Source organism: Rhinoraja longicauda, chromosome 10, assembly GCF_053455715.1.
Source record: "Rhinoraja longicauda isolate Sanriku21f chromosome 10, sRhiLon1.1, whole genome shotgun sequence".
Taxonomy (NCBI): Eukaryota; Metazoa; Chordata; class Chondrichthyes; order Rajiformes; family Arhynchobatidae; genus Rhinoraja; species Rhinoraja longicauda.
In genome coordinates, this window is record NC_135962.1 from 16,435,802 (window position 1) to 16,459,669 (window position 23,868).

The 23,868-nt window shown below is 44.3% G+C and overlaps 1 protein-coding gene across 2 annotated transcripts in view; it reads right to left on the bottom strand.

Annotated features, from left to right (window-relative positions):
* Positions 1–23,868, bottom strand: part of slc8a3 (solute carrier family 8 member 3) — a 371,642-nt gene that overhangs the window by 99,275 nt on the left and 248,499 nt on the right. The window contains exon 3 of one of the 2 annotated variants that reach the window (XM_078406261.1): positions 2,347–2,453. The exons of the other annotated variant lie outside the window; for it this stretch is intronic. Coding sequence (XP_078262387.1) covers positions 2,347–2,453 — 107 coding nt within the window. The remainder of the gene's footprint in view (positions 1–2,346; positions 2,454–23,868) is intronic. 2 annotated transcript variants of the gene reach the window in all.

Consider the following 23,868-nt stretch of genomic DNA (forward strand, 5'->3'; position numbering starts at 1 on the left):
TTACACTACATGTACATCTTTGGGATGTGGGAGGAAAATAGAGCACCCGTAAGAAACTCATACAGTTATAGAGGGAGTGTGCAAACTCTACCAGACAACACCCTTGGACAAGATCGAACTCCAGCTCCCTGGAGCTGTGAGGGAGTAACAGTAATTGTTGTGCTGATTTGTAATTCGGGCGATACTGCAGCTATAAGCAGAACAACCCTGTTTTGGGAGCTCGGGTAAGGGTGGAGAGAGGGAGCCATGGTCCATAGCTATGCATTCTCACTGTTAGAACAATATTGGGGCAATCACATGGAAACATTATTAATATGCCATGTACACCATGGTCCTAAGTCCACAGAGTTGCCATTTTAAGACGTGCGGCACAGTGGCGCAGCAGTAGAGTTGCTGCCTTACATCGCCAGAGGCCCAAGTTCGATCCTGACTAAGTGTGCTGTCTGTGCAGTTTGTACGTTCTCCCTATGAACGCATGGGTTTTCCCAGAGTGCTCCAGTTTGCTCCCACACTCCAAAGACGTGCAGGTTTGTAGGTTAATTGGCTTCTGTAAATTGTAAATTGTCCCTAGAGTGTATGATAGCGCTAGTGTGCGGGGTGATCGCTGGCCAGTGCGGACTCGGTGGGCTGAAGGGCCTGTTTCCATGCTGTATCTCTAAAGTCTAAAGTCTCTGATGGGATTTCTGACATCTTCCATTTCATCTTCTATTTACAGCTCCTTCAGACATAATCAACAAGCCTTCATCATCCTCTATCAGCCAAGTCCACCCCATCTCTGTCATTTAATCTCCCTTGATCTCCATCTTATTGATAACCCTTTGTTCTCCTCACCCTTCCCTCTTCTCTGTAACTTCAAATATCTTTGACCTCTAATTTTTCCTGTTTCTGATGTAGGTTATACACTCAGTTTCTTTTTCCACAGATACTGCCCGACCAGCTGAATTGCCACACGTCATGTTTTCGTTAAGATCCCTTCTATCCAATTATTGCTTCCTCTCAATTGTTTAATTAGATCTATGGGAATTGCACAACATTTTGGAATGTTTTGATATTTTCAGTTTGCTGCTTTCGGTTAGTTTTTACATTTTTTAAATGATTCTTTAATGTTCTTATTAAAACTCACCCAGTACATGACCAGAGGACTAAGGTCTCTAGTATTTTTGGGGGGTTTCTTTAGGATCAGAATTACATTGTGGAAAGAGGCCCTTCGGTTCACTGAGTCCACGCTGACCATTGATCACCTGTAGACTAGTTCTATGTTATACCACTTTCGCACCCTATACACTAGGTGCAATTTACAGCAACCAATTAACCTACAAACTGGTATGTCTTTCCTCTGTGTTTTGGGGGCAAGGTTTCCTCATCATGTCGTCAGAGCTGTGCAGCTTTCCTGTGCATAATGATGGATTCGAGGTTGCCTCAAGCCAACAAGTGAGGCTGTCTCAAGCAGGGCCAGGTGACTATGTGCAGGGGCAGACTTGAGGTGAGGGGGACCCTATTAACTGGAACCGATCCATTAATTTTGAGATAAAATTCTCGATAAGGAAATTCCTTTTTGAATTTATCACTGGCAGCTTTTTGCTATCAGGTTTCACTTATTGAATGTGGGACCCCAATGCCTTGATTTTCCACTGTACCATGTCTTCTCCATCGAGTCCACTACAGAATGCAGTGGAACCAATATATGGGGGAGATAGACACAGAATACTGGAGTAACTCAGCGGGTCAGGCAGCATCTCTGAAGAGATTGGATAGGTGACTTTTCGGGTCGGGAGCCTTCTTCAATACATGTGGAGCTTGGATGTCTCACTCTGACATACCAAATGTAGTGTGGTGTTTCCTTTATTTGAGTATTGCTCTCCTAGAGCTGAACCTGACGATGTATAGATGATGCCAACAAGTGAGAGTTCTTCTTCACTAGCCAAGTTGTAGAATTCATCCTGGAAAAGTAATGAATCAGCCTTCCCACACCATGTTACCCTTAGGTCAGGTTAATGAAGGCAACATCTTACCAGATATAACCATATAACCAGACCTGTCCTCATCTGTTCTACCAACTACTGGGACACTGGTTGTCAGCCACAGGACAAACGAGAAGGTTTCAGGAAGACAGGCTCGGGGATGGCAGGTTTCCGCAGCCATGACGATGGGCCTGATTAGCGACTCACTGATGTGCCAAGGCTGAAATGGGTGGCATGTCACCAATCTGACTGCGAGAGAGCGCCAGTGTTAAATATCTCTTGGGAATCAAGCAGTCAAACAAGACAAAAAAAGAAGATAAGAGAAAAGGGTAAGAGAGGAGAGAGGAGGGCCTTCAGCAGCGGCTCATTCTGGTGAGTACTCCACCTTTCTGTGAACTCATATTCACCATGCGTGGCTCCGTCAGCTCAATGAAGAAATTCTTGTTTTTCTCATACACCTCATCATCAATTACTTTGATCTGAGCTCTTTTGCTGCAAATGAAAAACAATAATGTCACAAGGTAAGGGAAAGGAATCTGGGGCGGAAGGAAGAGGGTGGGTAGGGGAAAGGAGGGACCGTCATGGGTGCAATGATAGGCAACAAGGACCCAACAAGGACCGTTCGTTAATATTGCAGAGCAGAGATTACATTGTTGATGAGGATCGGTACTATACCTGTGGACAAATGACATACATAACTTGGAAAGCTGCACCCTGGTAATTAGATGCATCTTGTGTATTAGTAACCACCACAGTAAGGTGCTTGTATGAAATTACCATGATGGCTATTTTAACAGATGCACACCTGTACCTGTCTTCTCGTTTTCTTACCTTCCCATCCCTCCCACAGTTCTCTCCTCACTCTCTTTCCCCCTTCCCCTCTCCCCAAAGCTCTCTTCTAGTTCATCTCACCCCCATCCCACAATCAGTATGAAGAAGGGTCCCGATCCAAAACGTCACCTATCCATGTTCTCCAGGGATGCTGCCTGACCCACTGAGTTACTCCAGCACTTTGTGTCTTTCTTTTTGTAGTTCCTTGTTTCCACATGTCTATAATATGTAAGCTTAGAGAGACACAAGCTGGAGTCTTGGGAGGGAGTAGATCGGTGGCATTCAGGGTTGGGACCCTTCTTCAGACTGGTAAACCTAATGCAAACGCAGAGGTGTGTTAAAATGCCACACAAAGGAATTTCACATTAACACATTCATAACAATGGCATGGAACCTCCTTGGAATGAGAATAGTCAAGTACCAGCACTCCAGAACACACAATAGTCAATATAATGATTATTAAAACAGCCCTCAGAGGTACTGCTGGCACACAATAAAACTGCTGCCAAATTTATTAATTCTGAAATTTGTTAAACCTTCCATCAGTAAAAAAAAAAAATTGGAACATAATGTGCTCTCCCAAGGTTTTCATAAGGTATATCGCTTTAATTTAAAGAGTAATTACAATAATCTACATTTTGCAAATGTAAGTTTCTGCTGCTGCCTCCCTTCATTACACAAAGACAACCACAGAGAGGTGTTAATAAACACACTGGAGTTTGGCCAAGGGTTTTGATGAAGTCAGAAATCACAAGAAATGGACTGAATTTGCAACATTCACACTGTCACAGTTCAAGGCTTCAATCCTTTCTCCATCTCTTGCCTGATACATTGGACCGAAACGATAAAATAAAATATTCTACGTTGTCAAATACATTTAATCAAAATAAGATTTGTGGCTTTTTTCACTGTGCAAAATTATTCATAAGATACATGGAAGGATTTATACCTGTGTTTTGGGCAGCAGAGGGGTGCAGCGATAGAGCTGCTGCTTCACAGAACCAGAGACGTGGGTTTGATCCTGACCTTGGGTATTGACAGTGCAGAGGTTGTACGTTCCCCCTGTGAGTGCAGAGGTTGTACGTTCCCCCTGTGACCACATGGGTTTCCTCCCACATTCCAAAGACATGCAGGTTTGTAGGTTAATTGGCTTCTGTAAATTGGCCCTAGTGTGCAGGGAGTGGATGAGAAAGTGAGATAATATAGAACTGGTGTGCAGATTTTCGATAGTTGGAGTGGACTCGTTGGGCTGAAGGGCTTTTGGAGGAAAAATGTTCCCCATGTTGGGGGAAGTCCAGAACCAGGGGTCACAGTTTAAGAATAATGGCTAGGCCATTTAGGACAGAGATGAGGAAAACCTTTTTCACCCAGAGAGTTGTGAATCTATGGAATTCTCTGCCACAGAAGGCAGTGGAGGCCAATTCATTGTATGTTTTCAAGAGAGAGTTAGATATAACTCTTAGGGGTAATGGAATCAAGGGATAAGGGGAGAAAGCAGGTACAGGGTACAGATTTTGGATGATCAGCCATGATCATATTGAATGGCAGTGCTGGATTGAAGGGCCGAATGGCCTACTCCTGCACCTATTTACTATGTTTCTATGTTTCTCTGCTGCATCTCTAAACTAACCGCACTGACCAGCGATCCACTGTCGTATGTTGAAAGGCTGGAGCGATTGGGCTTGTATACACTGGAATTTAGAAGGATGAGGGGGGATCTTATTGAAACATATAAGATAATTAGGGGATTGGACACATTAGAGGCAGGAAACATGTTCCCAATGTTGGGGGAGTCCAGAACAAGGGGCCACAGTTTAAGAATAAGGGGTAGGCCATTTAGAACGGAGATGAGGAAGAACTTTTTCAGTCAGAGAGTGGTGAAGGTGTGGAATTCTCTGCCTCAGAAGGCAGTGGAGGCCAGTTCATTGGATGCTTTCAAGAGAGAGCTGGATAGAGCTCTTAAGGATAGCGGAGTGAGGGGGTATGGGGAGAAGGCAGGAACGGGGTACTGATTGAGAGTGATCAGCCATGATCACATTGAATGGCGGTGCTGGCTCGAAGGGCTGAATGGCCTACTCCTGCACCGATTGTCTATTGTCTATTGTCTATTGTCTATCCTCATATATTACCTACACACTAGGGAAAATGTTACATTTACACCAAGCCTATTAATCTACAAACCTGTACGTCTTTGGAGTGTGAGAGGAAACGGAAGATCTCGGAGAAAACCCACGCAGGTCACGGGGAGAACGTACAAACGCCGTCCAGACAGCGCCCATAGTCAGGATCGAACCCGGGTCTCTGTTGCAGGAAGGCAGTAGCTCTATCACTGCACCAGCATGCCGCCCGGAGTGCTGTCATTTTATTTATTGGTCAACCCTGGACTGCTGTCTGTAAACCTGCAGCCAGTAAGAATTTCATTGTTCCGTTTCACATTTGGGGCATATGATAAATAAATGCTCTTGACTAGTGAAGATATCATCCTGGGAATAACAGGAATCCACACAGGCTGTTCAATATCTATAGAGATTCATCCAGTTCTTAATGGTACCAGCAAAGTTAAGCCAGGTTAAGGTTCAGTTTTTCTAGTTGCTATAAATGTATGCACTAAGCTGATTTAGCAGCTGCGGGTCAATGAACACCCATATTCAGCAGCGGACTGACATAACATTAATCGGACACCTCCTTGACAGGTATCCTCTGATATTTTGCAGGCAGGGCAGTTTGAGCTGGCAGAAGTCGCCTATGTGCACAGCAGTAGTGTCATGTTGCAACCAAAGGCAAAGGGGCGAGGTGGAAGATGGTGTCTCCTACCTATATGGCCCCATTCAAGATGCAACGTGTTGGCTGTAGAGCAACTGATCATGTCGGCATTGTATAGCATGATGGGCCTATTCATTCTACGTGAAGGTTTTGCCATGGTCGTGTTTATCATTCAGTGCTCTGTTTGCCAGCCTCTCTGAATGCATGGGATTGGACCCACAAAGGATTGGGCACACACACACGGCTCTCCACTGCAACATCAGTGACTTTAGACTTTAGAGAAACAATGTGGAAACAGGCCTTTCGACGCACCGACTCTGCACCAACCAGCGATCACCCCATACACTACTTCTATTGTACACACTCTGAACAATTTATAATTTTACCGAAGCCAATTAACCTACAAACCTACATGTCGGCACGGTGGTGCAGCGGTAGAGTTGCTGCCTTATAGTGAATGCAGCGCCGGAGACTCAGGTTCGATTCTGACTACGGCGCCGTCAGTACGGAGTTTGTACGTTCTCCCCGTGACCTGCGTGGGTTTTCTCCGAGATCTTCGGTTTCCTCCCACACTCCAAAGACGTACAGGTATGTAGGTTAATTGGCTGGGTAAAATGTAAAAATTGTCTCTAGTGTGTGTAGGATAGTGTTAATGTGCGGGGATTGCTGGACTCGGTGGGCCGAAGGGCCTGTTTCCGCGCTGTATCTCTAAATCTAAATCTAAAAATCTTTGGTGTGAGGGAGGAAACCGGAGTACCCAGAGAAAACCCACGGGGTCACAGGAAGAATATGCAAACTCTGTACACACAGTGCTCCTGGTCAGGATCAAACCCGGATCTCTGGCACTGTAAGGCAGCAGCTCTACTGCTGCGCCAGTGTGCACCCCTCTACTTCAGCAAAATCCTCAAATCACACTCCTACTGGGTTGTTCTGACTTTCCACAGCATCCTTTCTTTTCAAGCTGCCAAACTATATGGGCAGAAGGAGGACACAAAAAACTGGAGCAAGTCAGTGGGACAGGTAGCATCTCTGGAGAGAAGGAATGGGTGACGTTTCAGGTCGAGACCCTTCTTCAAACTATATGGGCAGTTTTGCACCTTCCAGATGTCGGGTGGTAGAAATCAAAATTCCTTTGACAAAGGATAGTAACATCTAAGATCACGTGAGTCAGATTGATGCCTAGCCAATCCAGCTGCTGTTATAACTTATTCTTACACACATTTTATACAGGATATTGTTGTCTGTGAAAAGTGTTTGAAATAATGGTGAAAAGTCTAAAAGTTTTGTGGATCTTGTTCATCATGTTGTCAGTGCAGAGCAGATTTGATCACAGAGTCACACAGTGGACCCTTCAGCCCTCCATGTCAATGCCAATATCAAATACCAATCAAATTGATTTGTAAGGGTGTCAGAGGTTATGGGGAGAAGGCAGGAGAATGGGATGAAGAGGGAAAGATAGCTCAGCCATGATTGATCAATGCCAAACATCGGCGAGACCAAGCGTAGAGTTGGCCACCATTTTACCGATCACATCACTCGGTGCGCCAAGGCCTACTGGATCTCCTGGTTGCGAACCATTTTAACCCCTCTCCCATACCCGTACTGACCTTCCTGTCCTAGGCCTCCTCCATTGCCAGAATGGGGTGAGCTGCAAACCTGAGGAACAGCTCCTCATACACCTTGGGTAGCTTCCAATTCAACGGTGTGAGCAATGAAGTCTTCAATATTAGATAACCTCTAACAACACCCCCAGTCCTCCTCCCTTTTCTCCCCCCCCTCTTCTCCTCTATGTCCCACCTGGACTCACACTTATTTTTTCCCCCTCCCCTTCCCCCTACATTCCTTTCTCTGGCTTCACAATTGGCAACTCTTCAATCCTTCTGTCTCACACCTTTTGTTTTAATATCTCATTCCAACCATCTGCCTCTCATAAAAAAAAACCCTTGCCTATGCCCACTTATTACCTCTGTCCTGCCTCTCCCCTCTCCTAGCTTTCTTCCCCAACCCCCTCCCAACAATTAGTCTGAAGAGATCACCTCTTCATCAGAACATCACCTATCCATGTTCTCCAGAGATGCTCCCTGACCTGTTGAGTTACTCATCGAAGGTATTTATTCACAAAATGCTGGAGTAACTCAGCAGGTCTGGCAGCATCTCAGGAGAGAAGGAATGGGTGACGTTTCGGGTCGAGACCCTTCTTCAGACTGAAGAAGGGTCTCGACCCGAAACGTCACCCATTCCTTCTATCCTGAGATGCTGCCTGACCTGCTGAGTTACTCCAGCATTTTGTGAATAAATACCTTCGATTTGTACCAGCATCTGCAGTTATTTTCTTATACTACCTGTTGAGTTACTCAAGTACTTTGTGCCCATTTTGTGTAAACCAGCAACTGGAGTTCCTTTTTTTCTCCAAATATCCTTTCCCTTCTGGAAATAGACACACCTGTTTGGGGTAAAATGTCATACTATCCACGCTCTCTGTGCACCACATAATTTTGTAAGTCTCCCCTTAACCTCCTCCATTGCAAGGAAACAAAACAACCTATCCAGTCTTTCCTCATAACCAAAACACTCCTGCAGAATCTCGTATGCATTCTGACTGAGCAGACAGTAGGGGTGGAAAGGCCTGGTCAGAGTGGTGTGGAGAGGATGTTTCCACGAGTGGAAGAGTCATGGACCAGAGGTCATAGCCTCATAATTAAAGGACTTCCTTCAGGAAGGAGATGAGGAGGAATTTCTTTAGTCAGAGGGTGGTGAATCTGTGGAATTAATTGCCACAGAAGGCTGTGGTGGTCATGTCAATGGATATTTTAAATCAGAGATTGACAGATTCTTGATTAATATGGGTGTCAGGGATGATGGGGAGAAGGCAGGAGAATGGGGTTAAGAGGGAAAGATAGATTAGCCTTGATTGAATGGCTGAGTAGGCTTGATGGGCTGAATGACCTCATTCTGCTCCTATCTCTTATGAATTTATGAAAGAACCAATGCAGCATCCCTTTCTAGTGTATGTCTGATATCTCAGAGTACTCTGCCAAAGTAATGCCAGAGATGGTGAATAGTAGGGAACTACAGTACAGAGGGCGATCAATGGTAATCTTAACCTGGCCCTCGGAATGAGAACACATACAGCATTGATGATATTTTTTTTATATAACATGTAATGGACTTTTCAGGTAAATTGCCCCACAAATCATGTTAGACTCAAGCAAAGGCATGCTCAACATTTCTTTGACAGGGATATTGCCGAGTGTCATCTACTTTTTAAAGAAGTTGTATTACTGGAGGAGGTTGATGAGCACACTTAGAGAAATTAGTTTGGACAATATCACGTGGCCAGTTGAATGATGGCATGCCAAATGAAGATACAGGAGAAAACTCGAAAGCCAGTTCAAAACTGATCAGCCAATTTTTGACAGAAGCCGTACAATAATTTCCATCCAATAGTTTATATACAGAAGATAAATCGTGTTCCTCACATTTACCAAGGCAGTGATTCACTGGAAAGGTTCTATTGGCTGAACGTTGAAATCTGGAGATGAACCCATTTCAGTTTTTATTAAACTGACGCTTTTGATCCAATAGCTGGGATTTACTTTATTACAAAATGGCAGAGCTGAGGAAATCATACAAAGGAGGCAGGAAGATAAATTCACAGAACGGTTAGGAATAATGAGTGAATAAATAAATAAAAGCTAATGCACAGTGAAATCATAAAAAGGGATGTTTTCTGTGCAGTCCAGCTGCTCTTTACTGCAGTACCACAAAGCCTCATAAGTATGTGGACTATGCTGCTGCATAAAAACCAGAAGACATGGGCCTGTCCCACTTAGGCAATTTTAAGGCGACTGCTGGCGACTAGGCTGTCGCCAACAGTTCGCCGGGGCGTCGCGGGCATGATCGTGAGGAGTCTTCCAAAGATCGTAGTGGATCTCGGCGCGTCGCTGAGAAATCAAACGGTTTGAAATCTCTCGGCGACAGCTGGCTTGTCGCCAGGTATCGTTGCTTATTGCGGGCGTTGTCGCATGCTATCCCCAGGTTTGATAGGTTCGCTTGAGATGCATTTAGAAGCACATAATATTAAAATAAGTAAAGTAATATCAAAATACCACAAAATGCTTGTGTTTAACCAATTTATTTTCCGTTAGGACATTTGACAGGGAGATGGGAGGCGACAGTTTGACGGTCAGGTAAGTGTGGGAATTTTCGCAATGTTTTTGGCCTCAGCCATTACATTTAAAGTGGGCTCCAAACTCAGATATTCAACCCGGAAACCAGATATGATCTCCCGTACATTTTCAAAGAATGCCCATACACTTTTCACAAAAATCCATTGAACCACTTTAAAACATTTTTTTTTAATACAACTATTAGTAAACTGGAAGTAAATCCGGTTTATTCCTTGTTACAGTGATGCTTGGTTTTTAAGTAACCCATACAAGGCGTTATAGTTCAAAACTCTCAAGTACTTACCGACTTGTCAGTGATTTCAGCAAAAATTAGGACGCCGGAGAAGCATTGACAGCGTGGGAATTTTCGCGATGTTTCAGAAGACGGTGTAATCTCGACCTGACTCGGCATTGTCGTGGTCATTGTCGTCGGGTAAAAGAAAAGTTCGGCGATCTGCTACGACTTTGACAGTCGCCGGCAGTCGCCAAAAAGATCGCCTAAGTGGGACAGGCCTTTACTCTCCCATTGTTAACTACTGTTGATCTTTTCATTTTTCCCATCAGTATTGTGAATTTATCTTCTTAGCCTTCTTTTGGGTCACAGTACATTACTGCCTCTGCAGTGAAATAAGGCTGAGATCAGCTTTCAGATTGAACTCTGAAATAAAATCGCACACAAATCCTCCTTATTCCTCAAGTTCTTTAGCTACTCCCTGTGCACTGTCTTCCAAATCCAATCCACTGGAGATCAGAAGAGCAATGAAATGACTGGCAAGAGAGAGATAGAACATAGGATACAGCACAGAAACAGGCCCTTCAGCCCACAATGCCTATGTCGAACATGATTCCAAGACCAACTCTTAACTGACTGCACATAAGCCATATCCCTCCATGCTCTGCATATCCATGTGCCTATACAAAAGCCTCATAAATGCAACTATCGTATCTGCTTTCACCCTCAGCAGTGCGTTCCAGGCACCCAACACCCTCTGTGTTAAAAGAAAATTACCTCACATATCTCCTTTAAACTTTGCCCTTCTGACCTTAAAGCTATGCCCTCAAATATCCTGGGAAAAAGGTTCTGACTGTCTACCCCATCTACGCCTCTCATAATCGTATATACTTCTATTAGGTCTGCCTTCAACCTCCGGCAGTCCAGAGAAAGCAATCCAAGTCTGTCCAACCTCTCCTTGTAGCTAGTACCCTTTAAACCAGGCATCATTCTGGTAAACCTTCTCTGCACTCTTTCCTGCATTGGGGTGATCGGAACTCTATGCAATCAACCCAAGGCAGCCATAACAAAGTCCTATAAAGTTGTATTATGATTTCCTGACTCTTATACTCAATGCCTAAACCAATGAAAGTAAGCGTGCCAGATGCCTTCTTTACCATTCTTGCCTCTAGAATGCATCCAGTGCTACATATCACAGTGAGACACTTCTGGAGCACACTGCCAAACGTGTCAGACACAGGGAATAACGTTTAGTGCAAGGGTAAAGTCAGTAAAGTCTGATCAGAGATAATCCAAAGATCTCAATGAGATAGATAGTTCAGTAGTTCAGGACTGCTCTCCGGTTGCGGTAGGATGGTTCAGTTGGGAGATAGCAATGGTTTTTAGGGAGTGAGCCGGCCACCGGTCGGTGGATCCAGCAGACCCTGGGCTGCAGGAAGAGAGCCGGGAGATGCCCCCAGGGCACAAAGGTGGACGGGCGAGGAGAGGGACGTCTAGTCCAAGGAAGGCGATGGCTGGAGGCCCGCAGCAGCCTGGGGCTCACCTGGATCAGGCACCGCTCAGAACAACTAGAGTGTGGACTGGACTTTGAAAATGGCACCAGATCATGGCACCTCTTGCATGCGGCCTCTGTAGACTATTTCTGTACCCTTGCTAATCGAGGATATACTGGAAAAATAATGTATGTAGGAAAAACAATTTCACATTTGACAATAAAAGCAGCATTGAAACTGAATGACAGTCAGATTTGCACGTTGTACTGCAGGATAAATAGAAATTTTAATGTAAATATTGTTCAACGTAAAATTCACCACGGAAGAGCCTTGCATAATTGAATCAGGCCCTCACTTGCCTCCCCAGTGGTGAGTAAAATGGCTGGTTGCTCATTTTTCCACCTGGGACTCAGCCTGCATTCCCTCGATGCTTCTCTGATACCAGTTGCAGCCACATCAGCACCCTGCTGCAAGAACGACACTGGATTAGTCAGAGCTATTATGACTCAATGTAATCTCGTGACAGTAATGCTTTGCCACCACAGCCCTGAGCTACGTGTAATGCTCACAGAAATTATTTATACGTTTCTAAGATTATTATGCTTTAGAAAAATTCTGGATTTATTCAACACACACATCTCCATCATGTGCACATGAACACAAACGCACTCACGCATGGCCATGCACTTCCACTTGCACACTAAGTGCTTCGGGGATTTATTTCCTTTCTAATGCATGTTCTCTTGTGATGTAAATCTCACCAATTATTGCTATATCATTTTGTCGGGTGGCACAGTGGTGCAGCGGTAGAGTTGCTGTCTTACAGCACCAGAGACCCTGGTTCGATCCTGAGTACAGGTGCTGACTGCATGGAGTTTGTACGTTCTCTCTGTGTGAATTTTCTTCGGGTGCTCTGGTTTCCTCCCATATTCCAAAGACGTGCAGGTTTGTAGGCTAATTGGGAGAAGTGGAAATGACTGGGGTAAAAATGTCCGTGATTAAGTTGGCTGCTTTACCAAGACAGCGTGGAGTGTAGATAGCATCAATAGGGAGGGGGGTGGGGTGGGGGAGAATGGAGGGGAGGAGGCTGGTTGAAAGACTGGGCTACATCCACAGTATGTCTTACGCTTCCTGGGCAGAGCTGTTGTCAAACAAGTTGTGATGCACCCTGATAGTAAGCTTTTTATGGAGCAACTCAAGATCATTTTGCTGCGCCATTACTCCTACTAGTATCTCTGCACTTCAACATGACTCCGGGTAAGTCAAGAGGAGCTGTTAGTCTTTCCAGCATCACCAAGATGCACCATCACTCCTGCTAGCGTATGTACGCTGTGATATTATGCATGATATATGACTGGATTATACCATCACTCCTGCCAGCACAAATCCTATCACTACTTGTAGCTTCATCAAAATACAACATTATGTCAGTGGTGTAGGAAGGAACTGCTGATGCTGGTTTAAACCAAAGGTAGACACAAAAAGCTGGAGTAACTCAGCGGGTCAGACAGCATCTTTGGAGAAAAGGAATAGGTGATGTTTCGTGTCGAGACCCTACTTCAGACTGGTATCATTGCACTGCACTGTCGTGTGAATTATTACCCTGCTCTGTTGCTGGTCCAGATATTATTCTTCTCTTCTTTGGAAGCTGTCAGGATATAAGATGATATACTTCCACTCCTGCTAATTTCATCACCTTGCAATACTGCATCTGCTTGCATGGCTGAATTGTAGCAGCATCTGCGCTTGCACCACTGTTTAACATTACGGACGCTCCCTTGATATGTCCCGCGGACCTTTGTGTAAGTCAGATGTTACAGGAGTCAGAAGACTATGTTGTAGCTCGGATGCGGAGACCACAAGGGAGCATCGGTGAAAACATCCAACATGCTTGCAGAAACGGCTGCATGTGCTGGCAGTAGTGCACTGCTCTCGTGACTACCAAGATGGGCAACTCAGAAATAAAGCCGTGGTCTTAAAGAATTGTTGACGTAAGTGTGAGTTTATGTAAGTCGCAGGAATGCCTGCATTATCATTCCAGCTGCAATCTCTGCACAGCACCATGAACTCTGCAAATTCACTCCTCTTTTCTTAGACAGCCCCTCGAGGTCAAAGATGACCTGCTTGCACTCTAAACTTTGTGAGTTCTGAAGTAGCTGATGAGGCCAATGTGGAACCTGCAGACTTCCACAGAGGAAGCAGGTGTTGGATGGGTGGGTCTGTGTCATGGTGTCCATCTCCTACCTCTTAGCAGGCCCGCCATGTGCTTTGTATTAGAATACGCTGAAGGGTTATAAAGCCTTTGCCCGTACTGTGGACAGCTCCTTCTTCCTTGTGAAACTCACTCCATGAAGATGGTGTCTCTCCTCTGGATTGTCCACCAGAAGGTGAGCCCGCTACCCTGATCATTAAACTGGCCATCTGTAGCTTGATGAATCTCACTCAGTGTGCAACGATGTTTAGTTTAGTTTAGTTTAGTTTATTGTCATGTACACCAAGGTAGAGTGAAAGTTTTTTTGTTCCGTGCTAACTAGTCAGCAAAAAGACTATACATGATTACAATCAAGCCGTCCACAATGTACAGACACAGGATGAAGGGAATAACGTTTAGTGTAAGATAAAGTCCAGTACAGTCCAATTACAGAGAGTCTGAGGGTCTCCAATGAGGTAGATGGTAACTCAGGACCACTCTCCAGTTGGTGATAGGATGGAACAGTTGAAAAAGCAATCAGGTTTCTGAGCTACAGCAGCATAGAGGTATTCTGCTCAGCCTGTGAGTATTCTGGTATTCCTTGTCCCAAACTAAATTGTGGAGTGAACGTTTTTACATGTGGTGATCATTGCACAAGGTCATTATCAATCGAGATTGATGGCAAAGATTGTCCAAGGTGTTTGGGGATCAGGCTCTGATGCATGGGAATTAATGCTCGCACATTAGCACACCTGCCTGACATGCAGATGTGGCTGATTGTATCACTAACCATTTGGGGCGGCACGGTGGCGCAGCAGTAGAGTTGCTGCCTTACAGCGCTTGCAGCGAGCTCGATCCCGACTACGGGTGCTGTCTGTACGGGGTTTGTATGTTCGCCCCATGACCGCATGGATTTTCTCCGAGATCTTTGGTTCCCTCCCACACTCCAAAGACGCACAGGTTTGTAAGTTAATTGGCTTGGTAGAAGTGAAAATTGTCCCTAGTGTGTGTAGGATAGCGTTAATGTGTGGGGATCGCTGGTCGGTGCGAACTTGGTGGGCCGAAGGGCCTGTTCCCGTGCTGTATCCCTAAACTAAAGTAAACTAAACAAAATTACACTGCACTGTTACTACTGCTCGTAAGATTACAGTGCCCCATTACACCTACTAGTGTCACCACTCTGCACAAGCTCTCCTACTTGTGACACATTTGACCTCACAGCATCAGAGACAATCCTAACCTCGGGTGCTGTCTGTGTGGACCTTGCACGTTCTCCCTGTGACCACGTGGGTTTCCTGAGGGTGCTCCGGTTTCCTCCCACATCCCAAAGACGTACAGGTTTGTAGGTTAATATAAATTTGTAGGTCTCTATAAATTGCCCCCAGTACGTAGGAAGTGGGATAGCATAGAACTAGTGTGAACGGTGATCAATGGTCGGCATGGACTCATTGGGCCTAATGGTCGTTTCCCATGCTATATCTTCCAATCAATTCAATCAATTATTCTTTCAAACATCACTGCATCACACCATCTCTTCTCTTTATATCACTGTATTACACCATTACTCAGACTATTCTTGATCGGACTTTGCTGGTTTTACTTTGCACTAAACGTTATTCCCTTATTCCGTTATTCCTCAGTCTGAAGAAGGGTCTCGACCCGAAACGTCACCCATTCCTTCTCTCCCGAGATGCTGCCTGACCTGCTGAGTTACTCCAGCATTTTCTGAATAAATACCTTCGATTTGTACCAGCATCTGCAGTTATCTTCTTATATTTTGTATGTAAATGGTCGGGTATATGTATATATATGATTGGCCTATATATGTATATATATCAGATGTAGTTAATATAGACATTATTGTGTAAATAGGTATATTCATATGAATGTAGGGGTGAGTGAGTATATATGTAGTTATATATGTATTTTAGGTATTAGTTATTATAGACAATACTTGATAAATATTGATTAGGGAATGGGGGTAGGATTAAATAAGTTCACACTTCTTCCTACTCCTTTTCGCACATGTAAAGTAATGGATGAAATTCCTTGTATTTCTTCTGTTTTTTTGTTTATTTTGTTTTTTAATTGATGTCTTTTAACATGTTCGAAATAAAATAAAATGAAATGAAATGAAATGAAATATTCCCTTATCATGTATCTATACACTATAAATGGATCGATTGTAAAAATGTATTGTCTTTATGCTGACTGGATAGCATGCAGCAAAAGCTTTTCACTGTACCTCGGTACAAGTGACAGTAAACTAAACTAAATAACTACCAGTACCTCTACAAAGCAAATTACTCCTGCTGCTGTCAGTTTTCAGGATAATGGTGTGCTGCAGTGGTATTAAAGAGGCAGAAGTTAAAACCATCTACTAATTATATTTTTACTCAGATACTCGATCTTAAGTTGTTTCATGGAAATGGAATGGTGGTAAAGCAATAACCAGAAATCTGAGCCCACTACTGGCACATCCATAACTGAGACAGTCAGACTAAGCCACACAGCAAATAACTACAGTTTGTGTGAATCACATGCTGGCAGCTCTCATCTGAACAACAACAATTTCCAACTACTTGACACTTCAAATGTCGCACAATGCTTCACAGAATTCTTTAAAATTGACTTCAAACCACATGAGGAGAAAATAACCAAAAGATTTTAAGGTGTGTCTGCAACGTAAGGGTTACACAGACCATGTCAGCTAACATGGAATTAGAAACATGGAAACGTAGAAAATAGGTGCAGGAGGAGGCCATTTGGCCCTTCAAGCCAGCACCGCCATTCATTGTGATCATAATAATAATAATAATAATGCATTACATTTATATAGCGCTTTTCAAACACTCAAAGACGCTTTACAGGGATTTCTAGAACATAGAGAAGTGAATAAATAGATAAATAAGTAAACGAACAGAGAAAGGAGACAGAAGGTGAGGTGATCTTCAGTGGTTGAAGGCAGTGCTGAAGAGGTGAGACTTCAGTGATGTTTTGAATGTGGTGAGTGAGGAGGAGTCTCTGACGGTTTGGGGTAGTGAGTTCCATAGGGTGGGAGCAGCGATGGAGAAAGCCCTGTCCCCCCAGGATCTGAGTTTGGTCCGGATGGAGGGGGGCAGGAGATTGGCAGCAGCAGAGCGGAGGGTGCAGGTGGGAATGTGCCTGTGGAGGAGGTCAGTCAGGTAGGATGGGGCCAGGTTATGGAGGGCTTTGTAGGTCATGAGGAGGATTTTGTATTGGATTCTCTGGGGGATGGGGAGCCAGTGGAGTTTGTAAAGGACGGGGGTGATATGGTCACGGATCGGGGAGTGGGTGAGTAGACGGGCAGCGGAGTTTTGAATGTATTGAAGTTTACTGATGATTTTTGAGGGTGAGCCATAGAGGAGGCTGTTGCAGTAGTCCAGACGGGAGGTGATGAAGGCGTGGATGAGGGTTTCTGCAGCTGTGAAGGAGAGGGATGGACGGAGACGGGCAATGTTTTTGAGGTGGAAGAAGGCTGTCTTTGTGATGTGTTTGATGTGTTTGTCGAAGGAGAGGGTTTGATCAAAGATGATTCCAAGATTCCGGATGTGAGGGGAGGTGGATACTGGGAGACCATCAATATTGAGGATGAAGTTTTGGGTGGATTTGGTGAGCGTTTTTGGACCAATGATGATGATTTCAGATTTGTTGCAGTTGAGTTTGAGGAAATTTGATTGAAGCCAAGATTTTATTTCAGAGATGCAGTTTGTCAGTGTAGAGTGTGTGGTGGTGGAGATTGACTTGGTGGAGATGAGGAGCTGGATATCATCGGCGAAGCAGTGGAAGTTGAGACCAAGGGGGAACAGGTAGAGGATGAAGAGGAGGGGGCCAAGGACTGAGTCTTGGGGGACACCTTGGGGGAGGGGAGCGGTGGGGGATTTACAGTTGTTGATGGAGATGATCATGGCTGATCATCTACAGTCAGCAACCCGTGCCTGCCTTCTCCCCATATCCCTTGATTCCACTAGCCCCATAAAGCTCTATCTAACTCTCTTTTAAATTCATCCAGTGAATTGGCCTCCACTGCCTTCTGTGGCAGAGAATTCCAGCTAATTGTCAGCTAAATTCACAGCGCTACATGTAAAGCTTTAGCTAGGTAAACAATTCAATGTTTTTGAAGGATGCTTGGGCTGAATTAGAAGGACCAGTTAAGAATTCCAGTGCTGAATGACTTGTGAACTGAAAATTGTGCTGTCACAAATATGGGATTCTGTTTGATTTAGATTTTAGATTTAGAGATACAGCACAGAAACAGGCCCTTCGGCCCACCGGGTCCGCGCCGCCCAGCAATCCCCGCACATTAACACTATCCTACACCCACTAGGGACAATTTCTTTTGACATTTGCCCAGCCAATTAACCTACAAACCTGTACGTCTTTGGAGTGTGGGAGAAAACCGAAGATCTCGGAGAAAACCCACGCAGGTCACGGGGAGAACGTACAAACTCCGTACAGACGGCGCCCGTAGTCAGGATCGAACCTGAGTCTCCGGCGCTGCATTCGCTGTAAGGCAGCAACTCTATCGCTGCGCCACTGTGCCACCATGCAGGCCATAATTAATCTCATACATTTAATCTTGAAACTGTGGCCATTCATTCATGAGGCCACCTGCAAGGTCACTAAGATAGACTTTTTCACTTCTCAGAGACATGAAAGACTAGCTTGGTGTCCGATACGACAAAGAACTCACTGCTTGGCACTCGGGAAGATAGCTAGTTTTAACAGGTAGTCACCAGTTGCACTTGAATTATGGTAGAAACATAATCTTATTTTAATATGTACATGCATGCTTCGACCAAACTGTTGGGAACTTCACCTTTGGGGAGGGAAAGAAGGTCCTCACTTTTGGGGAGAGGGGGAGGAAGGGAGAGGGAGGGAGGGAGAGTGAGGGAGAGGGGCAGAGAGGGAGAGAAAGAGGGAGAGAAAGGGAGAGAGAGGGGGAGAGCGAGGGAGGGGTAGGGAAGGGGAGGGAGAGAAGGAGAGAGAGAGTGAGAGAGAGAGGGGGTGAGGCACCGCAGGCAGGCATCTTGGATGTGCAGGGGGGGGGGGTACGAGTCTCATTACTTTATTATTAATTCTCCTGTATTATGCTTTAATAAATATAGTTGTTTGTACTGTTCAAAATGTTCTTTCTCCAGTCATTGATGTGAACCCTTGAAACCTCTTTATATTTCATGACAGTGTCTCAAAGAAGGAAAGTTAGGTGGAGACGAAGGGTGGGAATTCCATTGCCTGCTGCGTTGCAAACTGAACATTGTGCTATTAAAAAGATGGTAATAAGTTCACATATGAACCAGAATTAATCTCATACGTTTAATTTTGAAACTGTGGCAACTCTTCTTTACTACCTTGACACTGACAAGAGACTTTTTTCTGCACAGAGAGTGTGAAAGGCCACTAGAACATGCTATCATGGGAGGTGAGGAAACAAATGTGATAGTAAGCTTTAAGAGGCACTTGAACAAGCAGAGAACGGAAGGAAATAGAGCATGTGGGGCAAATGGGATTAGTTTAATTTGGCATCATGGTCAGTACACACATCATGAGCTGAAGGGTCTGTTCCAGTGCTGTGCTATTCTACGTTTATCCCATCAATACACAATTTAAAAAAAAATTATTCCCAATTTACTTGATTTGTATTCCACTCCTTTAATTTTGACGTTGTCCTCCATTGTCATCCTTTTATGAAGATTTTTTCAGAGCAAAAATACGCTCTGATCTATATTCATCCTTTACGAAAGATGTGATTCATGTTTCCCTTCTGGTGACCCAGGACTGAAAGCTCCCACTAGTACAGAGCTCCATCTGTGACCTTGTGTGGTTTATGTTTCCCCTGAGGACTTGCTGTTTTATGACTATTTTATTAGATTCATTAAATATTGACAGTTCCTTCTCCTAAGTCAACCGCAAGTGCACTGCTGCTTTATTGGAAGTTTTTCAAAGTGACTTGGTGATCTATGGAAATAGAAATTACATTTTCAACTCGTACCACGTTCATAGGTTTCATGGACATTCTAAAGTGAAAGCACTTACAATTCAAGTAATTTAGTTTAGATTAGCGATGCAGTGCAGGAACCACCGATTCCGCACCGACCAGCGATCCCCGCACCTTAACACTACCCTACACACACTAGGGACAATTTACACTGAAACCAAGCCAATTAACCGGCAAACCTGTACGTCTTTGGAGTGTGGGAGGAAATTGAAGATCTCAGAGGAAACCCACGCGGTCACGGGGAGAATGTACAAACTCCGTACAGACAGCACCCGTAGTCGGGATCGACACTTCAGACAGCTACTGTGCGCCACCATGCCACCATGTTCATATGCTCAAATACTTTGTACATATTGATTAACCTCTGAAGTTATATACTAAAACAAAATTCTGTCCGTAAAATTTCTTCCTTTCTGGTTCAAGACTGAAGAACAAAACAGTTTGGTAGAGTACAATGGAACAGACTTTACTTCTATATTGCATAATAGACAAGCCTATTTATCTTCTGAAACTCCAACAGAACAGAACATTGTGTTTCTTAATAGGCTGTGTTTTGGTTGTATCAAAAGTACAACCAGAGATAAGAGTGCACATTGAATTTACTCCTGAACCCCTTGAAAACAATTTATTGGCGTGAACAATTAAAACTATTTATGACAAGCCTAAGGAAAGGGGTGAGCTTCTTAATGGTCCTAATTTAATGTATTACTTTACCTGTGTTTATTTCCCTCACCGCTGCACCTAACCTAATTCATGGGCGTCACTTTTTTTTTAACTGTCACCCATTTTTTGTACAGCACTGAAAGCAAGCTATATATCCCCCCCCCTTCCCCCCACCCCACTGACACCTGGGAATCACTGCACTTATTGGAAAGTCTATTTATTACTGTACCTCCAGATAGCAGGCAGTGTGATAATTAACTCTCAGTTCCTCAAAATATCCAGCTGACAAGCCTTCAGTGCAACCCTGAATTTACAGTCACTCATCTCTATAATTCTCTGTCTTCACTCCCACTCTGACCTCTCTGTCCTTGGCATGCAACACCTTTCCAATGTAATTCAAAAGAGGCTTGCTTTTCTTTTGAGTTCTCTGTAACACATTTACACAACCTCCAGGCACATCTTCTGTTTCCTAACTTTCGAGATACAGCACGGAAACTGGCCCACGAGTCCCTGCTGACTAGAGATCACCCCATACACTAGCACTATTCTACACACTAGGGACAATTTACAATCGACCAATTAATCTACAAATCTGCATCCTAAAGATGTGGGGAGGAATCCGGAGCACCCAGAGAAAACCCGCGCAGTCACAGGGAGAACGTACAAACTCTACACGGACAGCACCTGTAATCAGAATTAAACCTGGGTCTCTGGCACTGTAAAGCAGCAACTCTACCGCTGCATAATTGTACTGCCCTGCACGATGCATCCCTACCCCTGTTTTACCTTCTACCATCATTCATTTTGTCTACTAACCTTCTCTGACCTCCACTCTACCACAGACCTTTCTTTATGTCTTTCCCTTATTTAACTGCCCAACCTCTAGTTAACATTCTATCACGAGACATAAAACACACACATTGCATTGTGTTGGCACAGTGGAGTAACTAATAGAGCCACGCTGTGGCTCACAGCACCAGTGACCAGGGTTTAATCCTGAGCTCCAGTGTTGTCTGTGTGAAGTTCACATGTTCTCCAGCAGAGACCCGGGTTCGATCCTGTCTGTATGGAGTTTGTATAGCGTGGACTCGGTGGGCCGAAGGGCCTGTTTCTATGCTGCATCTCCAAAGTCTAAAGTTCTCCCTGTGACCTTGTGGGCTTTCTCCGGTTTCCTCCCATATCGCAAGGACTTGCTGTGGAGACACCAGAGACTACAGGTATTGCAATCTCAGGCAAAAAAAAACAAAGTTCTGGAGGAACAAAAAACAAAGTTCGGGACGCTGCTTCAGACTGTAGGAGTCATCAATGTCTGTAAGTTTCTCACTGAATAAATATACTGTTTTACAATCAATGTGCCTATGCCTTTACAAACTCCTTGTGTCCTGTTACATCTCATGTTCACACCTAGTTTTGTTTCATTAATAAACCTGGATACAGTCTGGCATGTCATCTAAGCCATTTAATGAAAAATGAATAGCTACGGCCCAGAACAGATCCATTGTGTTACTCTACTAATATGAAAACAATCCTCTTTAGACTTTAGAGATATAGCGTGGAAACAGGTCCTTCAGCTCACCAAGTCCACACGGACCATTGATCACCGCATACACTAGCACTATCCTACACGCTCGGGACAATTTTACAATTTTTTACAGAAGCCCTTTAACCTACAAACCTGTACGTCCTTGGAGCGTGGGAGGAAACCGGAACACCCTGGGTAAATCCACGTGGTCACAGGGAGAACGTACAAACTCCGTACAGCCAGCACCCTTGGTCAGGATCGACCCTGGGTCTCTGGCGTTGAAAGGCAACAGCTCTGCCGCTGCGCCAATGTGCCATCCTTATTTCTAATTTCAGGCCAGAATTTTGTTTGTCTACCAGTCCTGTGGGCAACTGTTGACATTTCCCATCCTAATTATAAGGTAGATTCTGCACCTTTGGCCAAGCTTCTCCAGCCATTTCCTGGAGCTCTCCCTGGATGTCAATGGTGCACCAGTATCAGGATGAGGTTCCCCAGTAATTATGCTGGGGATTTGTTCTTGCGTGCTCTGCCATCCAGCATGGCACATGTTCCACAAGCCCATTCTTCATGTTGCGATGAAGAAAGGAAAAAAAACCTCATTGTTTAGTTAAATTTAGAGATACAGTGTGGAAACAGGCCCACCGACTCCAAGCCGACCACTGACCATCCATTCGCACCGGAGTAAATCGACCTACTCATCCAAGGTTTCTGGTCAGGTAAGACCCTATTGTCTTGTTGGAATGTAGTCGGCAACACATTCTTTGATGAAACCAGTGAGGATTGAGCGTTAGTTTAGTTTAGTTGAGAGATACAGCATGGAAACAGGCACTTTGGCCAACCAGCAATCACCCATGCTCCAATTCTACCCTGCACACTAGGGACAAATTACAGGAAGCCAATTGACCTACAAACCTGTGTGTCTTTGGGATGTGGGAGGAAACCGGAGCACCCGGAGAAAACCTACAGAATCACAGGGAGGACGTACAAACTCCGTACAAACTCCGTACAGACAACTGTACTCAGGATCGAATCCCGGTCTCTGGCGGTGTAAGGCAACAACTCTACCAGTGCGCCACCCTATCCCTATATCCATGTCTTCAGTATTCTAGTTAACTGCTTCTGAACTCTCTCCAAAGCATCCATATCCTTCCAGCCATGGGGGCGACCAGAACTGCACACAATACCACAAATGCGGCCTAACCAAAGTCCTATAACAGTTTTCTCAATGAGTTTTTAATATCTCAATGTACAGAACACTAATTGAGAATTTTGCAATATGTCTTTAAATGACTGCCGATTGTTTACCTCATGGTAGAAAATTGTAACAAAGATATTTTGTACTTTGCACTTGGCAGTAAAGTTTTTAATAAGAAAACTTTTTTAATAATGAATGAATGAAGTATATTAAAAAAAAAATAACTTTTGTCTTCTCCTTCCAATGTGATTAAAACATAATCTTGGTTGTCTCTCTGATGGATAATTATTTTTTTATAAGATGCCCAGCAGCTTTTCATTTGTAAACCATTCACAAGATGAAATTTTAAAAGTTCCAAAGGCAGATTTCAATCACAACAGGATGAAACTCATCCTGCATCCTGGTTTGCCTTGAAACATTTCAGTTCCTCCCTGCTGTCAAGCACAGGTTTGTGTTTTGCCAATAAACCATCCGTGTGCTGCAGCAAAGCAAATTACTGCCTGAGTACTTCCTGGCAGATCAATGCCATGTCAAATAGATATGTCCAAGTGTCGTAAATCTTGCTGAGGCAAAAGGTTTCGTTTGGGGGGGGGGGGTTGGGTTGGAGAGAAGAGGCATCGATTTTAAACGTCACATTGAGAATCCTTCAGATTAAGAATTAGGAGTGGGGATTCTGATCAGTTCTTTCCAGGGACACCAGTTGGGAAATCATGCAATTTCTCCACCATGCTCCACACTCTCATTTTGCATCCATTTAAAATAATGCGCAGCAAATCTGGGCTTACGGTCGATGATTTCTGGAGCTGTGACTCGCTGAATGACATCTCCC